Source organism: Thunnus thynnus, chromosome 18, assembly GCF_963924715.1.
Source record: "Thunnus thynnus chromosome 18, fThuThy2.1, whole genome shotgun sequence".
Classification (NCBI taxonomy): Eukaryota; Metazoa; Chordata; class Actinopteri; order Scombriformes; family Scombridae; genus Thunnus; species Thunnus thynnus.
The window spans coordinates 11,276,376-11,299,126 of NC_089534.1; the positions used below are offsets into that span (position 1 = coordinate 11,276,376).

Here is a 22,751-nt window from a genome sequence, read left to right on the forward strand (position 1 = left end):
CTGTCAGTGAAATATGAATGCAGAATCCATTAGTTCATTAGTTTAGTTTTGTAATGCTCTTGCCCCTGCATATAAATTAGTACAACTACACAGGTGTTTTCACTTATTTTGCTTGATTAGACCTCCTCTCATAACTGTGTGGGCGTGCACATTGTGTTTGATTGACATCTCTATCAATTCCATATGAACAGAGGACAACTTAATTCTTCTTATTAGCGGATAGAGTTTGGTGACATCACGTAATGTCATGTATAGTGCCACTCATTTTCAACCTGAGCAGGGGTCTAATGTGCGTGAAGTGAAAACACCTGTGTTTAAACTTACAGCATGAGTATAATACAACATAATGATAGTATAGACTTACAGTAATCTTTTTTATATTTCACAGTAGGGAAAGCACAGTTATAAATAATAAAACTGACGATGGCTGAATTCCAGTTAGCTGCTTCAGTTTCAGGGTCCTGCTATTGTGCATGCTGGCTCCCTGTCACTCTGCCATGGCTTACTGGGACACATGCATTGAACAGACTAGAGCCCTCATTATTGTTATTAGTAGCACCTGAGCTTTTCCTACTCTAAATCAAAATGTCTGCTGTGAAAAAGCCCTATGTGATTATTATAATTTGTTGAAAAGTATATCTGATATTGAGTTTTTGATCACATGCAACAAGCATCGCAGTTTTAACTATTGACCCAATTCTCACCACTGTCATAACACTTGGAAAGGACGTTCCAGAAAGTAGGAATACATTCGGTTACAGCTCATGGACGCTTTGCAGAACATGACATTAGGCATTACTTCCTAATTCCTACTTCCTTCAGCCTCTGCATTACAATTGCATTACCACTCTTTTGATGGTTCATCCCTAATCAGGTTCTGTAAGGGAAAGAACATCCCCACGCCCAGAGATACCAATCCTGTTTTTATAAGACACTCCTGTAATAGTGATAACCTCTAGTAAGAGAATACAGACTGTTTTACACACTTATAGAAGTGTGTGAATGTCATTAAACTCACTACTACTTCAGAGTAGTTTTGAAATTTAGGCTGTAGTCTAATTTAGAAAATGCAAAACTTTAAAAACACTCGCTCTTAGCACTGTATAAATATCATGTTCACCAGCATATGAGTTAAGTATATGCACTCCAAAATGCTTGGGTAAAATACTTGAGTGCTTTCCACTCCTGAGACATCCAGCGTTGCATCAAAATGTCACACTTGGCAGAATAGATAGTGGGCCTTATCAGGGGTCAAATTCTATTTTGCAGTAATTTCAGAAGTCTTTCAGCTGTGCCTTTCAGCCATGGCAGCGTGTGAGATGGTGTGCAACGGTGTGTGCTAATTTGTTGTAGAGCCCAGTGAGCCAGCAGGTACTAGTTTGAATTAAAAAAATAAAAGAGTTTTACATTGTGCAAATAAAAAGGCCGCTATCTGATATTTTGGTTTTATGAAAGTACTCTCCCTGAGGAAAATGAGTATCATGCTCAATGATGGAGCAAGCTCCGTGGGACTGTTTGATGATAGGCTTACATTCAGTAGCATGACTCAAATCAGGAAGAGAGAAAAACGGGAATGAGGAGGGTGGTGCAGTACAACTCCACTGTTAATGGCAGCGTGTACAAGGTCTGTAAGACACAGGGAATAACAATGGGCCATTGTGATTTGATAATTAACAAAATTGTAGCGTGTCTGTATCTGCAGTGACAGCAAAGAAATAACCTAAGAGTGTTTTGCAAAATTAGAGCTTTCATCTTAGGACAGAACAGGATTTATATGTTGATTGTTAAAATGACAAAAGTGAGCAAAATTAAGTGTTTTTAATATATGTGTTGAATTTAAGGAGAAAAAACAGGGAATAAACAAACTTACAAGAACCCGTGAAAAGGTTACAATTTAATTGTGACACTAATTCTAATTAAAAATGAAACTGGAAGCTGTGTTTGTGTTGGTGTATTGAAACTGGTTTTGTTTATCTTTCACAGGTTACCTTGCATTTACTACAGTGCCAGTTATTCTGCAGGGCACTGTGTTACTCATGCCCTTTACTACTGTATTTGAGCCTGTAAACAACAGTAATTGGGCTCAGGGGGCAGCAGGCAAAAAAAAAAAAAAAAAAATGCATCTGAGTTTAACTGACATTTCATCTTGCCGTTCATGGATTTATTTTCTGCATAATAGAAAAGGAACAGGGGAAAAAAATAAATTGAATTAATTAGATTGTGGCTTCCATGCAGGAGATTTGTGTCCACTTGAGTTTTTAAAAGAGTTTTAAAGGAGTTTGACATCTGCAAGGGCTGTGTGTTAAAACTGGTAAAACCTGGGAACCTCTTCTTTTCATGGCTGATGTCCTCATTCACTTCCACAGACTATCGATCAACGTCTATGTATCTATTATTTACCTCAGGCTATATGTCAACCTGGTTGCACTTTGACGCCACTGCCACCTCTTATACCAGCTGTGCCAGGGTCGCCTCATGGGTGCAGTTCTTGTATGGTCAGTGTATATCATTGTCAAACAGTGTGTCTTGTCTGCAACATTTCTATGATTGTAGTACTTTGTAATTTTTGGTGTAAAAAGAGTGTGAAATGAATCTAAGGATGTTGTACGCTTCCCACATGGAGTTCAATAAATGAACCTCAGGTCAGCTGAAGTTGAGATTTTTGAAGATGCAATGTTTTTAACAGATAAGAGTAAGTCTTGGATATATAAGCTTTGTGCTAATCGTAGCACCCAGATTTATTATATCAAATTATATTTTCAAACATCAGAGGATGGCACATATGTTTATCTTTGTGTTGATAAGAAAACATAAAAAGGAAAATCATTAATTTTAATTTTCTTTAATGTCCATGTTGAAATAAAGTTCTTCCTAGTCAATTTTGCAAGCTTTGCAAATAGCCCATACTGTAGTTTCAGTAAAGTGTAAAAGAGGACCCACCCCTGTGTGCGAGACTCATGTAGGCAGTATTGTTTTAAGTAGAATTACAGAAAAGGGGTGAGTCAACACATTTATCCTATTAGAAGGAAATGAAGCAGACAGTGAGTCTGTGTTTATCCATTATGAAATCCATATCTGTCTGGAAATGAAACAGCATAGGTTCAGTCTCTGAATGACTACTTCCTTGCAAATCATGGTGTGAGCACCAAAGAATGAGCTTTTTTTAATCAGTTGCTATGATTCTCTGATCAGCCTTGGAAAATCAATTCACGTTAGCATCCTGAACAAGGCACACTTGGGCATCTTCAGAAAGAGATTTGCAGCAAAAACACACATCGGGTGAAGCAAAATTTACATTCAAGATGACTCGGCTCCTGTGAAGAGAGTGGAGCAGCATTGCCAAGTTTTCAGATATGCAAATGTTGTTAAAGGAGGGCCTTTGGGTGGAAGTACTTGGCCAGCATTAAATCATAATGACATTTATGCTGTTCACCCCCTGAAACTATCAAAGTGTTTCTTGCCTTGTCTTTGTTTAAGACAGATTTTTTGATGTAAAATATTTATCCTATCTAACAGGGTGTTCCCTCCTTCTTTGTGCTTGTCAGTGAATACAGGCAGTTACAGTGTGGTTGAATGGCTGCCATTTTTACAGTAATGTTCAAGTGGGTTTTTATATGGATGAAATGTGAATTAAAATGCCAGTCCTATGACAATAAACCCTGCAAATTTATCACAATGTCCCTTAATGCTAGCAGCCTTTGCAGTTTGAGGTGTAACTTGAGAGCAACTAGAAACTATATTGTCACATTTCTCCACCATGGATGCCTGGAAACCAAAACAATTAACAGGACTATTTCTGTAGAGATGACCACAAACTCACACTCTTGCTGCCGCAGATGGCAAAAGGCTCTCTTCCAATTAACAAGTCTAATTACATTGCAACTCTGCAGACTTGTCTGGTGTTCATTGTGTGTGTATAGCTGTTTATCGCAGAGTGTGAATTAAAAAACACAGCCGAATAATCAGTGGGGTCAAAGGACAAAATTTTATTTCTTACTTGGCTTTATAATTGGCACAAAGAGGGCTGTTAACTGAAACTGAAACTCGTAACAGGCTACATTGTGCATTTGATTATTGGGCAACTCAGCCGCAATTCACCGTTATTTTTCATTGTATTTTCCAAATTGCGTCTTGTTTTTTTTCACATATTTGTACCAAAGTTGGTACATGGCATTTCAATTACTAAATGATTTGTAAACTGACCATATGTTAAAAACAAAATGGCTGCCATTAACAGCTCGGTGCAAAACAGCTATAATTAATATTTTCATATTAACAATGGATTAAGTGACTACTAGGGAGTCACTCGTGGTTAATTATCACCTGACTCTGCATTTCCCTTAAGCTCTATGGAGTTCTATAGTGACTTTCAGCTCATTGTTTTGGATTTCCTACCTACAACTTGACTGTTTCGGTTCACTCTCACTGTTGTCATCATTTCTGGGCCACAGCAGGTAACTGTTTTCAGCGCAAACCCCACCTTCCCAACAACAAACAGACTGTTAGTGACTAGCTAGCTAAAAGTTAGCAACTTGCTGGTGACCAGGGTGAAGTATTTGGCAGCTAGAGAGCCAGATATGTCTGTCAGGAATTATCGGAGACCAAAAAGCTAAAAGGAAAGTAAATATTGGACTTGCATTCATCAGGTGGAATGAATGCTAATGTTGTTCCATATCTGCTGGATGAGTAAATAGTCAACTGTTTGCTAACACATTAACCATAACTTAAAATGCGATGTCAGTGTAGCGTTCACAGCTTGCGTAGTTGCAATTGTTTCTTTCTGTTCATGGAATGTATTTATTTAGATTTTGGTTAAATTAGGCTGCACAGGTAGGCCAAGCATGGTATCACATCACACATTTGGCTGTTTAACTTAACATGGGTTTGGACTGATCAAGGCTTGCATTTTTAATGTGTATACCAAATTCTACTGATGTGCAGAAATAGCCCTCGGCCATTCACCGGCATGCAGGATGTAGGCCTAACGTCTCCTGACTGCCTTATTGAAAAGGTAAACTCAGCCTGAGCAAAAACTAGACACTGCACGCTTCAGAGGTTTTATCTAAAATGAGTCCATGTTGTTTTCTCCTTTCTCCCTCTTCTCTTGTACCTCAGTAAGGCACAAAACAACCTGTTTCACCCAATTATCTCTCCCACAGGGCACAGTCAGGCAATTTGGCTCAGTCAAGACTCTGATTCATTGAGCCAGATGATTTAAAGCTTTTGGGGGCCACAAGTCAGCCCACCAGGACTGAAACTGCTCCGTGATTCTCAGCTGATATTTAGCAGCGCATGTTGCTCCACTAAAAGTTGCAGAGACAAAAATAACACGCTATTTCAAGTCTTCCTCATTTGTCGCTCTCTGAAAACCATATTTCAGATCGATAACATGTGTATATAATGTGAAAGTCACATAACTACCCTATACAGACATTGAATGCATCTAGAAAATGTAGTATATGGGGCTTACATAGCCTCTTAGTAACCAACAAAGATGATCTGCAGAGAGGCAAACATAATGTCCTTGACAAACATAGAGGTAATTATCACAAACATTAGGCCCCATAAAGCTGATAATTGCATACATGCCTGAGGTCCTCAGAGAACTGCTCTTCCAATTACAGTATGAGGTTTACTATTCAGACACATAAAAAAAGTCAATGCTTCATCTGATGCCTGCAGTCAATATGTAGTCGTCCTTGTATGAGAGGCACCTACACCAACCACAGATGTCAGGGCCAATGAAACAGTTCACTGTGGCTTTATTGCTATGTTAAGCCATTTGTGGTGAAAAATGACAAATGAACCAAAGAAATACCTTCTGTAAAGTGTGAAAATGCTGTGTGATCTCTCTTTCTGCTCCAGCCAACCTCGCCTATAAACACTGTTTAAAAGCCATTAATGGTTGATCAATGCGTCAAGTCACTTTGGATTGTTGTAATTAGAAAACAATGCCCCAAAAAGCTATTTTAAGTCATGCGCTATCAGTGGGAAAAGCAACAGAGAGGATAATTGGGTATTGACAAAAGAGTGTGAAAAGCAAAGACAGCATGCGAGACCACTCTCCAATTTACTCTGTCATCTTGAGGCTCTGATTATGCTGTTTACTGACCAGATAATTGGGGCAACGTTTGACAAAAACAAACATTTTAGGGCGAAGCATTGAATATGAGCAACTTGCATAAGAATATTCCGAACACTTAATTGGGATGATGCTTCCCTAGTTCCTGCGACTGCTCGTGAGGCCTGACACACTCATTACTTCCTGGCTCCCCGGAGTTTAATGTACTGTTATTCACTGGGCTGGACAATTTTTAAAAGCATAGGGGTTTTTCATGCTTTCTGGGGTGTAAACTGATACTAAACATCTTGTTAAAAGTTAATTACCAGATTAGCATCATCAAGGTTTCTGCTTTCTGCTACATGTGCATTTTAAGGACACTGATCAATTCATGTTCTTCTAGTTTGGAATATGTTTTCATAGACAAGGAGGTTAAGCTTGTAAGCAACAGATTATGTAATGCAGAAAAAAAAAAGAGCTGGGATTTGAGTCCTAGCAGTTCTCAGTGATGTTTATGGCATGCAAATTATCTCACTCGGCCATCAGCACATGGATGAAAGAGCCCCAAACACAGAGGCAAATTCTGTCCTATGGGAAAAAAAAGTCTGCTGTTAACAACTTCTACCCAAAAACTCTGTTGCTTAGCGCCATCTAGTGTTGAAAGCAATTATCTTTAATCTTTTTTTTTTTTCCAACACTCAAGATAGACAGATCTTTCTTTGACTGTATGTGCACTGTAGAGAGCCATTTGATACTCTACTGGGTTTTTATGGGATGCATGATTTGGAATAGGCCTGTATTTTTATTTAAACATCCACCATTAAAGAAAATGTGTTTATACTATAGAATTCTAGATTAAAACTCACGTTTTTCATGCAAGAATAAAGCCATACGTCATGTTCTAGTTCACATGACTCACATATCCACCTGACTGAATCCCAGGCTTCTCTTCATCTCTGTTGCTCACTGGGTTTTGTAACCCAGAGCCAGCCAGCAGAAGCCTCATGGCTGGATGGAAGACAACAGAGGCCATCTGTTGTCTGTGTGTTTTCTTTGGTGCCCTGCCACAAAACTCTGCCAGAACACCCAAGGGTACCCATGTGCACCGTGCTGCGCCTGGGGACTGGCTCACTGAAGCACCTTTATAGCCTACTGGCTCCATTGGGGGACGCCTGTATTCTGCCAGAGCCCTAACACAATAGCAGCGGTGTTTGAAAAGGGCCTTGTTGTAGCAGGATCGTTACACAACCATGCCATTAACCTTAATTGGAGCAGCTTGGTGGAACACAGAAAAACTTTCAGTGCTCTGAGACAGCAATGTTCCCCTGAGTTGCATAAAATCGAAACTGATCTCAGGCTGAGTTAATTGAAATGCAGAATACTTATATTCCTGCTTAAGAGCTGAGGAGTTAGTGAGAAGTAAATGCTATACAGTAAGACATCATTCTTTGGTTCTGTGCTTTGACAGACTGCCAAGGTCATTACATAACAGAAACATACATAATTTGGTGTGAAAAAGCTATTCCTCCTTCCCCTTGTTTATGAAAAAACATAATGACATCACTGGGTTAATTCCCATATTGGTTTGGGTGTAGCCCAGGAAACATACACTTAAGAATAAATATTAAGGGACAAGGGGATAGTTCTCTTTAAAACTTCTCTCAGTTTGTTAACTACGCAAGAAAGGCTGTCTGCGTATTCAACACACATCTTCAAACATATAAGGGTATATCCTAAAATGTTAGCTTTTTTTCCCAATAGTCAGCTTTGAGACTGTTTGATCTATCTATCTTCTCTAGTAATACAATACAGACAACACTTATTAACTCCCATTCATCAGACAAATAGCCCACAGTACTTCCTCACTAAATCTATTATCTCATACTCATATTAAGCTCCACAGATTGGATTGCAAAACTGCACATGTTTTGGAAGCAGCACGGCACCATAACTTCTTTGAATTGTAAAGTTGAGACAAAAAAAATGTGTTTGTCGCCAAAGTTAATATTCCATTTTGTCTTAATGGCGCACCTCCAGACTGTACGTTAGTTTGTCTTGGTGAGGACATTAGATAAGCAGAAAAAAAAAAGGAAAAATAAACACATGACTCGGATAGTTTTCCCCTAACTTAATAGCGAAGGCTCAGTCCTCCTGGTGTTACAATAAGCTGCAAACACACATCAATTATTTAGCTCAAACAGAACCAGAGTCTGAGATGTTTTTAGTGTGTTTTCTAAGTCTTGAGACGGTTTGTGAATGTCAACAGCTTTCACCGTCAGCTTGACAGATTGTGGAAATGCACAGTACTGAATGAATAGTGTAAACATGAGATGAATCATTCCTGTCAACAGGCAATACAAACAAGCAGGGGAGGAAATGTGGCTGTCTGCAGTTCTGATCTTGGCTTGCACCAGCCTTTAAATCTCTATCTTGCAACCAGTAATGACATGAAAACTAGAATTTTCTAAATTTATATACGCAGTCAGATTCTATTGAAATAGAAACACTTATACTGTTTGCCGAGGGAGTGTTGTTTACACTGTGAAGCTGTCACTGCCACATTGTGTACGCAGCAGAAGCTCTCTAATTACTCCAAGTCCTAATTGCACATTATAGAAATTCAAATGCAAGTCTACAATTGCAGCCTTAGAATATAAAAGTGTACATACAGTTATGCAAATATTACAGTGTTGTCTGTTTGATTAACATTTCACAAACAAAACATGTGATTAACTTATAAAATATTTTGTATTATTATAGTTTTAGCTGAGAAGTTACAGTGTGTTGCATCTCCACCGATTACAACATTTAAATGCCTTCAACAGTTTGATACCATTTTCTAATAAATCACTCTTTATAAAGGGTTTATAAGCTGTAACAAATAGCTAAAGTACTTTATAGATCAGTTACAAGCCATTAATAATATCAACAGCTGGGTTTCCAGGTTGTGAAAAATATATCAGGCTGTTGAGTCATTAATAAAGTCCAAAGAGTCAAGTATCCCTTACCTTCTAATAGGCCATTAGCAAAAGTTTGTGAGTCATCTATAATTATAAATGTCCATAAGTCTTTAATAAATAGTTCTCAGTAATAATAAAGTTTGCAGATTAAATGATCAATTTTGAGGTCTTCATGATAAATTAAAGAATAACACCAACCACAACCTGGAAACCCAAAAGTCGTCCTCTATAAAGGGTGTCTCATTAGAAAATGACACTTAATGCATCTGTAATAATAATCCAATAATAAATATGATAATATAATACTGAATGAGGCCATTTTGCATAATCAGGAATGTTTGTTTTTTTTTAAATTCTGTATTTTTCTTTAATACAATTTTAAATGAAGGTCTAACACTGTTTTAATTGCATTTTTAACAACTGGAATTTGGGAAACACAATTCTCTACGTGAGATGCACACAAATATAAAATGTAAAATGATAAATATGTAATAAACAATATGTGTCATAGAATATACAGAGAGAATTTTAAGCCACACCAATAGAAAAAAAACCCAGCAAGGTAAATAATAATACTAAATAAAATGAGAAGTAAAAAGTGAAGTAATTAAAAGGTGTGGGTGTCTGTAACCTTTGTCAATTATTAAATTGGAGGGTCTGCCTGTATTCTGTTCCTGTAATCAAGAGGAATTAACAAGAGTAAATGTGCAATTAGTCGTAAAGACATTGGTAATCATATTTATTAATATTTCTGCTTCATCTTTGGTTAAAGTAATTTATAAAAGGTGACCATATTTTATAGAATTTAACCTCTCGTCCTTTTAATGAATATTTTATTTTCTCTTAATCTAAATGCATCATTACTTCTCTCATTTAGTTTGCATGGGGAGGAGCTGATCCCTATTTCCACTTGAATAATATTAATCTATGTGCCTGAAGGATTAATTACTTTTAATGGAATATTTTTTAACCACTGTTACTTCCACCACTGTTGCCACTAGAGGTCAGGCTAGCATTCAGTACAGTAACTCCATTTTATGAGGGTCATGACCCACTAAGCTCTCTGTTGATGTTCTTGCATCCTTCATCTATATTAGAACCATTTTCGGTTATATCCTGTCCAAAAAAAATGCTGACAAAAATCTGAATACGCAGCACCGCAGTGATCCATCAATTTCAATTTGGATAACAAAGAAACTAGGAAGCTTTTTTTTAGTGTAGCTGCCAAAAAATATGGCCTAAAAACCTTGTCACAGTAAATAATTTTCTGTGATCAATAACCTCTTATCTTGTGCCACACAAATGAGATATCACTCTGTGCCAAAGGACGTTCTTATCCTTTATTTGAAAGAGAGATAGTGAGCATTTGGGCTATTACAACATCCGTCTGCCTTGTCTGATAGATATAGCCTTAATCAGGATTACCCTGCATGAACATGACAGGTGGAAGAGCTGTGGTCACACACACACACACACATATACACACACACAGAGAGACACACGTGTGCACAGATGGAGGCTCACCAACACACATGTCCCAGCTTTGTATGGACAAATGCAATCTGAAGTGATTTTCTTCCTCAGAGGGACTCAAAGACAGGGTGAGGTCAGCAGAGCGAGAGGAGGTCAGCTAGCCTCAGAGAACTACAATACAACCCAAAAGAAAAAGAAAAAACTGTATTTAAAGGGCCTCTCATGAGAGTGCCACCAGGAAAATTATTTGACAAGAGAGCTTTTCCTTGTGCCTCATGTGTGCAATCACTTAGATGAAGAGGGGCTGACAGAGCAGTTCAGATGGAGCAAAAGCTTTTTTTTTTTTTCCTCGTTGCTCATTTGGAATCTATTCAAGTTCTGTTGGTGATTGCAATCTCGTGATAAACTGGGAAGTGCTTTTGTTCGGGCACACAGTCTGAGAGTGAAAAATAATTATTTTTTTCATACATGGCGGTATAAAATGGACGGCAAGATCCCTACATCACAGAGCTGGAATCACTGATGAGTCACGGATGAATAGACTTCTAAAATATGGCAGAAAAGGAGTCCTTTGATAAGCCATCAGAAGACATTTTCTGGATCCTACCATTGAGATGTCAGTGGCCATCTTTTACTTTAGATCATGCGAGGTTCTTATTAGGTATGGTGGAAAAGATTATCTTATTGATAAGGTAATAAATATCTTTTAAGAGCATGATGAGGCATAATGCTACATATTGACAGGTGGCTTTTATCTGTGTGCTGTTTAAGTGTATGGAAAAGAAAATCAAAGTCAAACAGCAGTTCACAATTTATTTACTGAATAAATTTGGACAAAACACCAGAATCTGTTACGATACAATCAGAACATCTGAGGCAGATATCCCACCATGCACCACCCCCCTCCATGAAACAAAAGGACTAAACATTAGCACCAAATCAGCACCAACTTAAATAAAAGGTAGCTCTGTCTACAAAAACAATAAAAGCAATAGTTGTTTTTTTTTTATTTTTTTTATTGAAAAGCAACTCAGAAAGTAGCAAATTGAGAATTTTCATGTTTTTAACTTTTCTTAAAAAACAAGCACCCCGCCCACCCCCCTCACTCCCACCCCTCCCCCAACCCCCCCCTGCTAGGCAGGCTATAGCATTCATGGGGCACATGCCAATGACTAGATAAAAACACAAATTCAAGTAACATTGAGATACGACAAAACATGTCCACTGGTACCCATTCTGAGCATGATCGTTTCACAGAACCTACGCAGGCAGTAGAAAACTAACATGAGGTCCTGGAGTGAGCATGTCATAGCAATACTATCACTGAATATCTCGTATCAAGTTTTTTTAAAAAGAAATGAGGGAGACCGGGTGGCATGGGCTGTCGGGCACAGGAATACTGGCACAGAAGATATTGTGTTTATTCTAAAACTTCAGACAGACATTTCCCTCTTTGCGCCTGTCCTGTGTCAAGATATTGCCTACATCATACATGAAAAAGGAATCTCTGAATAAAGAAAAACCCTGCAATGTAGTTTTAAATATATATATTTATATTTATTTATATAATATAATATATATATATATATATATATATAGATAGCTGTTACAATTTAAATAAATGTTGCGTCCTCGTTCCTAAAACCGAAGAATGAATTTAAATAAGAGGAAGCTAATTTTTAAGAGGTGGAATCATCCATTCACCTAACACATCAAGTGCACGATGCCATGTTTGTAGGCTTACCAAGAAAACTGTTTTAAGATTGAGGTTTAGGGAGTGATATTAAAGCAGCAGTAACAAAAGACTGGAATAGCTTAAAAACAAAAAAAAAAAAAGACTTTTCATATAAGTAATGTTACTGAAAAATGAAAGTGTGGTAAAGGCTTAAGAGACTGAGGAGGCAGAAACAAATAAGTTAATGAAAACAAGGCCGTCAAGGAGTTAAGTGACTACGTCAGAATTTTTATAATGTAAAATTTGAGATAAATGTGAGATGACAAAAACAAAACTTAACCATGAAACAAAGACGAGGTCAAATATGTTGATTATGATGATGTGAAAAAGCCTATGCTTCTCCATTTCTTACTCAATGGTCCCAGGTCAGGGATAACCACCTTGTATTAAGTTTAACAATAGAACATGGGGTTGTGATTTCTGACCCTGGATCTGTGGCTTTAAATTGGTACCACCTAAAGCTATGACGAAAAAAAAAAAACACAATCTGTAAGAAAAAGGTGTGGCGTTGCAGTTTGTAAGTTCATCTTGAATTGTTCTCCTTGGTTTCCTGTGTTCATATGTCCCTTCATGCTTCCCATAGTGTCAAAAACGGTGAATGTGTCTACTGTTATGAGCACCACATCAAACCAAACAGATCCAAAAGAACATTTGCTACATTGTTTGCAACTTGCATGTCTGGTGGCAACGTCCCCGAATGGGAGGTGCAACACCAGGTGACGGTATAGATGCCATTTGTCATGCCAGGCTCAAGGTTTTCCATGAAATGGTGGAAAAGGAAACAGGATGGAAACACCTTTATTATGAGTGACAAATGTTCACCTATTAATCTCTAAACTACTGTTTTTGGCTCTGCTGTGAGCGTGGCGAGCCGACCGTGGCGGAGTCGTCCGTTTGTGCTTGGTGTTTGCTCAGCTGAAGAACTGTTCCAGCTCCTCTTCCATGTTCACCTCAGGCACCATCTGCTCCTGCTCTCTTTCTCCTCTACCGTGTACCGCAGCGCCCCCTAGAGCCCCGGATGAGGCAAACCAGGGATGCTCCAGGATCTCCCGAGAGGTGAGGCGCTCTGCGGGCTCCCGGCGGAGAATGGAGCGGATCAGGCACTTGGCCTTGGGTGTGAGCGTCTCAGGGATGTTGAAGTGGCCCCTGCGGATTTTGCTGAACAAAGAGCCAGGCTCAACGTCATGGAAAGGGTAGCGCCCCACGAGGATGGTATACAGCATGACGCCCAGACTCCAGACGTCAGCTGCTTTCCCCGAATAGCTGCCGTTGGCATTGAGGATCTCAGGACTTACATAGGCTGGGCAGCCATGTTTGTCTGACAGGGAGTCATCATGACCATCCAGGATATATGTGTCCTCAAGGCTCTCCAGCTTCACAAGGCTTCTGTAGAGACAAGACGGGGAGACAAGAATACATTGAACATGATACTGCTTCACAAATCATGGACACTGAATCATCTGATAATGTGAATGTTGTTACATGATCATTACTATCGCTGTTTCAATCTTTGGATGACAGCTAGCAAAAATGTATCTGTTATTTCTGGAGTACTAAAATCAAATTTGAGACAACTGAATAATAAAGCACAAAAAGACACTCAAGTGGGGTAATTTGCTCTGATGGACATCTTAAGTGTTTTAGATCCATCGCTTTTGGATATCAGAGGAAGTAGAGCACATAATGCTCTGGGCTTAAGTTTGACATTTCCTTTCACTTAGATAAAAGCCCAGCCAAAAGCATGGACGTACAAATAGGCTTTCCAAAAAGGCCTCCCCACAATTCAAAAGGAACACAATTACGGGTGACTGATCGTCTTAAGTTTCACGCATTGAACTGTTTCGCTCTGAGAATCAAAGACCAGACAAGGCAAATTTTCCTCTGCTCTTTCGCCACAAAATAGCATCTATTTGCACTCTTCTCTAAACCCCGCAATACCAACTATGATAATAATAATAGCTGGTTGTTCAGGTTGTAAAGAATTCCGAGAGGCTCAGGAAAGAACATTTTCCACGTGCATGGTTAAGAGAGGCTGTGCAAACGCTGCCATCTGCGTGTGAGGTCCACGAGACAAAGAGCCAGAGTGTCTGATGGTATCTGCTGGGAGCCACTAGGAAAAAGGAAACCGAGAAGCGCTGGCTCTAGACAGATTCAAGTGTATGATGTATTTTTTGCCATCTCTGACACGTGCAAACACCGCACTCACGAGTTCATTGTCAGTAGTCTTTTGCATTAAAATGCTGTAGAGTTTTCACATTTTCAAAATGAGGAGAACTCTATTGTTCTGTTGAGCTAAATGCTAATTGTTCCTCTGTAAGATAAAGAGTAATGTGCTTATTTAAATACAGCACGTTACTGGCTGGATAACAGCTCATTCGGAGGACATGTGCAAACCTGCAATTATAGTTCAGAGGGCTTTGAAATACAACAAAAGACTTAACCCATTTTTTTTTTTAATATAGTAGCACTTATTTCTTTATTTAAGCTGAAGGGGATTTAAAATGTGTGGTGATCCTAAAATGTCTCATGAGCTTGGTGCAGTAGTGAAGAGATCAACAGGGCCTGTTCAAGTAGCTGTGCTGTGTTGGATTCCCTTCGAGGCTAACCTTTGACCGGTGCTATTTAAACAGGCTGCTGTTTGGTCAAAGGCTAACAGCAGTATGACAAAATCAGGTCAGGAATTCAACACATGCTTTGGAAGCATGCTCAGGTATCATTTTACGTCTCATCTTTTTCCTTTTCCGTCTCTATGTGTTCACCATAGCCCTTTGTCACACTCTTGGGTTCAAGCCAAATCTGTGTGTAGGTCTCTAAAGCAACTTCATCTTCTTGTCTTTGTATGCTCGTGCCCACTGAGCGAGGACTGAAGAGGTGAAAGGATTCTTGACAGGCAATATAGTAAATGTGACCCAATACTGTCCTGCACCATCACTCTTAAAATTCACCCAACATCAATCATTTAATGAGAGGGGGGAAAATCGGCATCCCAGCCCATGAGCAGTCTGGTGAGACATTCAAGGTCATTGGACCCGTGCTCAATATGTGAGTCAGCTCAACTTCCCTTTTCCACAGTTAGCGCCAAAGAATGACGTCACGCACTCGGATAGAGGGCACCGAGGTGCAGCCTGTGCCTCTGCCATGAAGTGCTAGATAAGAACTAGCTAGAGAGGTTTCCCTGGGCAACATAGAGCTAGTATTGACTTTACTGTCAGCAATGACCATAAGGAATAAAGGCAATAAAACATTCTCAGTCTGAATCGACATCTACTAAAAGAAAGGAAAAAAAATTGTTCATTAATAAAAATGGTGCTCTTAGGTTGCTGTGGCAACAGACGCCTGGATTTTTTATGAGTGCAGTTTTCAGATAATGCCACCAGGGGTCAGCACTGTGTGCTACAAGTGTGAACATAAGGCTTTCTCCTGCTGATCACTACAGAAGTGCAGCAGTAGCAAAGGTTTGGCTTAATCGATCATCTGTCATGCAAAAGCAAATCCTGGTAACTTCTCTGTCCCTGCTTTTCAGTTCAATGGCAGTCCTGGGCTGGAATATGTGCAATGATTACATCTAGTTGTCATGACCCCACCCTCTCCCACCAACCCCCCCAGTATGATTCTACATTATATATACACGGTACGTATATAAGTATCATGTGCCCAGTACTAAACCTTGTGCATGCAAAAAGCTGGGGTAGACACAAAGAGCTTATGTTTCCTGTACTCTGCACAACATCTGGGAGAGGCATGTCAGTCCCGTATTGTCTCAGTTTACACAATCCTCAGTGTAAGCTAAGACATGACATAGATATTACTGACACGGTTGTAATATCACAAACAACATGCACGGACGAAACAGAGAAAAAAAAAAGCCAAAATGCACAGCGACAGTCAAGGTTCAACAGACTATAGTTTCTCCAGAACTCACCTGTCCTCATTCTTGAAGACAAACCTCCTCAGTTTGAGGTCACGGAGGACCAGTCCGTTGTCGTGGCAATGTGCCACAGCCGAGGCTATCTGATAGAAGAGTCTGGCAGCTTCGTCCTCCCGCAACTTCTTGCACGTGCGGACAAATGAGTGCATGTCGCCATAACTTCTCTCGAAGAACACATAGGCTCGCGTCTCCCCAAGCAATATCTCCAGGATTTGGTTAATATGCTGGTGCTGGCCCAGGGCAAAGTAGGCTGCCAGTGATTCCTGGTATCGACCAATGTCAAAAACCTGCAATCATAAGAAAGGGAAACATTTACTGTATATTTCTAGTCTAAGTTGCAGCCAATTAGCTATTTTTCTTATCTAGGATGACTTATGACTGCAACTATCTCATTAGGTTGTTTTGCTGTCAGGATCTTAGGGTGAAACATGTGCCAAAGACTCAGATTTTTCCGTTTCCCACTGTGGAGACACACAATTAAATCCAACTGAAGGAGCTTCAAATTATCCTTTAATTAAGCCCAATGTGAGCAATTGACCACATTCTTGTGTCATCAAACTTGTGTTTACTCTTTTGGCAGACGGAGCGAGGTTGCACCGAGGGGGGAGTGAAAGCATCATGTTAGTGAACGGTATTGTGCTGCAGCTCGGGGTTGCAGTGTCTCTTTTGTTTCCATAGTAACCCCCCAATTGACTTTCAGTACAACGAGTTCAGGTGAGAGGGCTCCTCTCTGCTCGCAGTCAATACAAATACACCCCACAGCTCTAGAGATCTAAAGTTGTGACCTAGGCTTCCAGCTTGGCAGGAATGATCAATCCTAGAAGTGGGGATTGATTGGTGGTGTATTGAAAAAGGCCCAAAGCAGATGAGGTCAAACAGCAGTTAGCTCACATGCTGTGCCAAAAGCCATTAATTAGTTACTGCCATGACGGAACATTATCTCAAGTCAAAAGGTACGGGTTATTGGATATGCTGTGCCTTATGAGTCCAACGGTGCATGTAACCATCATCTCAATTCATCAAACCACTTAAGCCTGCTTAAAGCTGGAATGTACCTCAGGGACTACCCTGCTGCCCTTATAGCCAGTAATACACAACATGGACTATAAAGGTGGTGAGGAAAGGCCGTGGGGTTGTCATCGATCTTAAGGGAACAGTGGTTTAATTTTTATGATGAGAGGGGTCAATGCTGGAGCCAATGTCACAGCAGCTAGCTGAACTTGTAAAGTTCCCTTGCCCCTGTGTGTTTTTTCTCTCTCTCTCTCAATGCAACTGACCTGAAACATTACTCATCCCACTTATATTTGATGCAAACGTTGCAACATGACCGTGCCTATGCACCAAATATTAAACCACGGGTGAAATAATACTGCTATAGCATTACACTATGAGAGAGAAAAAAGCCAGGGTAAGCGAGAATAGCACTGAGAGCAGTGTGTGCGTGGTTACTCACTCCTTTGTCAACGTTACATCATGCAATCCAAACCACGCAGCCCACCCCATTCACTTTTTCCATTAGTCTCCTCTGCCAGCTCTCTATTTACAATTCAAGCAATTATTAAAAAGTTGAAGAGGGGGGGTGGACTTGCAATAGCCAGCCCAAAGACACTAACACATTGGTGTTTTATCTGTATAATATGTTCAGTACACTTGGGGAAATATGCATTGAATTTAACTCTTTAAATTCTTTAAGCATGCATGTTGCAACGAATGCAAAAGGTGAGGAACACTTTATTTTCCACAGCTTACCCTCATTTAAAGGCTGCCCAAAAAGGTAGGGGTTTATATATGCTATTTTGGGAACACAGAGGTAGGATACGTCTACCATATTGCCTACTAACCTTACATACGAGCTCTTCCCCGCTGTGCAGGTGGGCGGCTCTAAAAACGTGGTCTCCCTCCAGTGGCTCCAACAAAAGGTAGTCCCCGATGCGGGAGATACAGTGCGAGGAGTCCGGGGTCTCCGGCGGGCTGGGGGACCCGAGGTTGGGACTGAAACTCTGATGAGACTCTGTAGTCCTTAAGCAAGACAATTCTTCGAAATCGTGCGATTTGTGCCGCGATCTCCCATAACGTGAAATGTTAATTGGATTTGACCTCTGTATGTTCATGAGGAATGGTGTAATAGCTCCACAAAATCGGGGGCCTTCCTCCTCCTTGTTCTTCTACTCCTCCTCCTCTCACTTAGGGCACCACTTTGTTGCAGACTCAGTGCAATATCACAAATCGTCCAATACTTAAATTAACCTCGTATGAAATTAAAAAAAAAAAACAAAGTAATGATTTAACTCCAACTTGCTGCAGACTATCAACAGGCAAAGCTAGAGGCTCGTTGTTTTTCATAAGACAAGAAGGGGTCTTTGATTTTTTTTTCTTGCAGAGTTTAACTGTTCATTTGCCCCCTTTGTTTTCCATTCAAGAGATAAGGCCAGGCTAAAATTGAATAATTACTGACCCGAGTCGACAGAAAACCTTTTTGCTGCAATTTCATGAACCTTAGCAGTGCGAGCAGCGACGATAAAACTGCAACAAAGACTACAAAAGTCAGCTTTTTACAATGAATGAAGAGCTATACCCGCAGCTTGTTTGCTAGCTTATCTCGCCGGTTTAATGGTATGGCACGTTTCATAAAACGGAAACAATTACTTGGATACAGCTTGCAGGCACAGAAAAAAAACTACAGAAAGCAAAAATATATAAAGCAAGTTTTGCAAGCTTATTATAGCTGCTGAATTCAGCTGATATCGACAGACAAATGATGGCTAGCAGGTGCAAAGCTGACTAGTTAGCTTCCTTTGCTAACTAGTACCAGGTCAGTGCACGGCCTTGTTCCCCAGGATCATATCCATGCACGGCGACTGTCATCTACCACATAAGGAGAAAACCCCATCCGGAGAAAAAAAAAACTGATGTAGCTCTTTGTGTACGGGAGTCGACGTCCTCTCTCTTTCGCTTGGTCTAGTCCAATGGAAGAAAAAGTGTCGTCAGTCTTGTGTGTCTGCTGCTGTAAGCTGCTGGAAGGAAGGAAGGAAGGCAGGAAGGAAGGAAGGAAGGGACGGCCGGCCGACTTTCCCAGGCCTATCCCTTGATTCAGCAGGACATCCTCTCTCCCGTGGTGCCGCTGTGCTTCTTACGTGGCTGGGAATCTAGTCCATTCAGTGCGGAGCCGAGCTGCACACACTGCGCCTGTACAGATGGAGAGTGCTGCCTGCCTGCCTGCCTGGCGGAGGGGGCTTCTCCTCACACACACACACACACACACGCGCACATACACATACACTCACACACACACATACATACACATACACATACACACACATACACGAGCATACCGGCCCGCCCCCTGACGTCACTCCTCCAGCGAAACCCCATTGGCTTCCAAGCAGTGCAGTCATGTGAGAGCCATGTAAGTGTGGCTACACCCCCGTGAATCTATCACATGCTGGTAAATTGGATGGGGGGAGGGGGGTGGGGAGGAAGAAGGGGGTGAGGGGGTGGTGGGGGTGGTGGTGGAGGAGGGGGAGGAGGGAGAGTATAGCTACTGTACGTGCAGTGTTACAAATGTGTTTCCTCCTGAAATGTCATTCAAGGGAAACCGAGGGGGGATCCCTCTCTCACAATAGCAGGAAGATGTACAACCAATGCAGCAGAGTTGCAGAGAAGTCGTATTCATTTGCATCAACACCAGTACGGTATAATTCAGATGAAAAAAAAAAAAAAAACAGGCTCTAGACTTATCAAGAAAATGCTGCAAATCATTTCCAAAAAATATATCACGCTACTCATGTGACCCACTTGTGAACCACTTCAAGTTTCCTCTGAACAGATTGCACATGATACAAAGTGCATTATATGAGCATGAATCACATTATGACACAAAAGGGAAAAAAAGGCACTGAAAGGGCATTAAGTTCAGTGGTGTGATGGGAATCAGCTCTGCTCTTGAGGGAAAATGTGTTTATACACACGTCTGAGATGTAAAAGTAAGGTATTATTTTTTGTACCAAATGTGGAAAAAAAAGGATCTTTAACCCCTAGATTTTATTAAAAGCTGGCACAAGGCTGTGTGCTTTTGAGACGTCTCCGGTAACAAATTCCTGTCTTGCGGAGTTCTGCCTCTGTAATATATTACAAAAGCAAAGGACGGAAGAGGTTCATTATTCATTGTTCTTCCTAGATTACCAGGGGGTGTGACGGCAGGATTGTGCAATTCCATGTAGGAATCCGGGGCGGTGAGAGGAATGCTTGCAGCTGGACGCAAGACACTGACAGAAGTGTTCGATTTAACCTTTATTCCCCTGCTTGCAGGCAGTAGCGGTTTGCACTCGCATACACAAACACACACTATTCTAAATCTTCATTTCTCGCTGCCTGCCTGAATAAGCCCCCGCAACATGGAAATGCATTTTTCACACAGTGGCCTCTCATCTCAGAATGGTGGTTCACAGTTGCAGAATGTGGCTGCACCCACAAGCCTTTACATCCCAGTCATCAAGCTTATGTGTATGTATGTTTCTAGGTTCTGTGATATAATCTCCGTGAGCCACCCACTTTATTCTCTGTTATAAAGCTGGAACATTCTTCACTTTACAATGGCTTTGCTTTTGTTTCACCCATTCAGTTGAGAACAATGTGAAAAAAAACAAAAACACACTGAACTATGGAAATGTTGCAGGTTACACTCAGGAAAACACACACTGATAGACACCGAGCCTACACATAGCACATTCGTGAGCTGTGCCACTACATCTCTGCTTTTGCCCATCACTCTAACCACAAATAGGGATTCTGTTAAGCCTAAACCACAGCTGTGCATGAATCAGAATAATAATCCCCAAAGATTCCTTTTGCCCTCATTCCATGATATACTGTGTGACTCATTCGCAGTGGAGAGCAGCACTCGAGAAAATCCATTGAGGCTCATCAGCCCTCCAGACACTCCTACACGCCAAGGAATAACGGCAGGCTGCCCCGGCAATGCCTTCCAGCGAACGCTTATGACTGTGTGTGTGTGTGTACACCACTGAAACAAGATGTGTCCTAGCAGAGCACAGAGGTCAATGAGGACGGGTAAGCATCTCTGAATCCCCGGAGCTGTATTACTCACCAACTTCCTAATAGGGTATGTTGCCCTGTAGTAAATGATCTGAAGTCAGTTTCCCCTATAATGCTGGAAGTTACAGGACGGCCTTAGGGTTTAAATGCACCAAAGGAATGTCATTTTTTTTTATCGTTGAGTGTTTTTCGCAGTGGTTGCAATCAAATGAAAATGATTTGAATGCGTCATGAAACCCACTGAAATGAGAGTTATTTTCCTGCATTGTGCATTCTGAAATAGCCAATTTCCCACTGTCACATAGCAACGCCGGCTAGCCAGCTCATGTTGACACCAGCAAGAATCAGAGCTGTCACATCCACACCCCGCGGGTAACTTCCACAGAGAAATTCAATCATATGCGAGAAGATAGATGCAGAGGCAGAAAAAGACGGGGATAGGAGGAATGAGATCATTCAGTGAGAGTGAGAAGAGATGTGAGGGAGAGCGAGGTAGGAGGACGGAGGACGGAAAAGCCGGCAGCGGGAGAACGTGACTAGTGGTGGAGAGAGTGAAGAAGAGGGAGGAGGAAAGAGGGATGAAAGTGACACAAAGTGTTGTCGCTCCCCAACATCTTCTTTGGAAAAAACAAGGGAAATACTTTCCGTCAGCTCGGGAACTGCCAGCCGGAGAATTCTGAGAAAGTTGGACATTCAGCTTTGAAGCAGAGAACATGTTTAATACAGAACTGTACAGAAATATGTGAGAGTAAAGGGCAAGTATGTCAAATAACAAGACAAATGATTCAGTGGCTTCAGTCATAATGAAAGCACTAACATTGAGTTAATATCAGAGGTATTCTCAGTTTTGTTTTGACTGCAGACCCCGTTCCGCACGGTTTATTTTTACTGTTTACTGCTGAGAATTATATAAATTCCCATGATACTTGTTCTTTTTATGACCCATGGTGAGTGTGTCAGTACTGGGCAACAGCTGCAATACCCCTCAATTTCAAGTGAGTGAAAAAACAAGTTATTTTGGGGATGGGTACATGTGCCACATTCTGCCCTACACAGTGCTTTGGGACCTGAGGCCTGTTTTTAACCAAGAGAGTGAGGGCTAGAGCTGTGGATTCGAGGACAGGAAGGAGGAAGAGAGGAGAGAGAGAAAGGAGGGAGCTGGGCAGATAACATTTCACTGATTATGCGACAATGTTCGCATTTCTTTCCATTCTTTCCAAATAATTTGCTTGATGCCGCAGCTCGTCACACAGCAATTGCAATCATATAGAGTGCGCAATTACAACTGCATGGCTTGTTATAAATATAAATTTGTAATCAGATCTACCCAATAAAATGACATGTTATACAAAAGGAGAGCTCTTGTTAAATAATTGTGAAAATACAAGCTATTATTATATATATATGCTTTGAGGTTGAAAAGCAAGCCTGCTGACAAGTGCCAATTTTCATTATGATCTTCTAAGAAGCCGGTACAATAAAAACACTTGAAGCTCTGTTGTGTGCTATATAGCAACCCATAATGTAAATTTAAAACTT

General features: G+C 40.7%; 1 protein-coding gene across 1 annotated transcript; it reads right to left on the reverse strand.

Moving 5' to 3' along the window:
- Positions 1-11,293: 11,293 nt before the first annotated feature.
- trib2 (tribbles pseudokinase 2) lies at positions 11,294-19,451 on the reverse strand. The gene is made up of 3 exons (XM_067571962.1): positions 17,999-19,451; positions 16,152-16,444; positions 11,294-13,615 (listed from the first exon to the last, which is right to left on the reverse strand). The coding sequence occupies exons 1-3, from the start codon at positions 18,266-18,268 to the stop codon at positions 13,141-13,143; spliced, it is 1,038 nt and encodes a 345-aa protein (XP_067428063.1). The 5' UTR covers positions 18,269-19,451; the 3' UTR covers positions 11,294-13,140.
- Between the last annotated feature and the right edge of the window lie 3,300 nt (positions 19,452-22,751).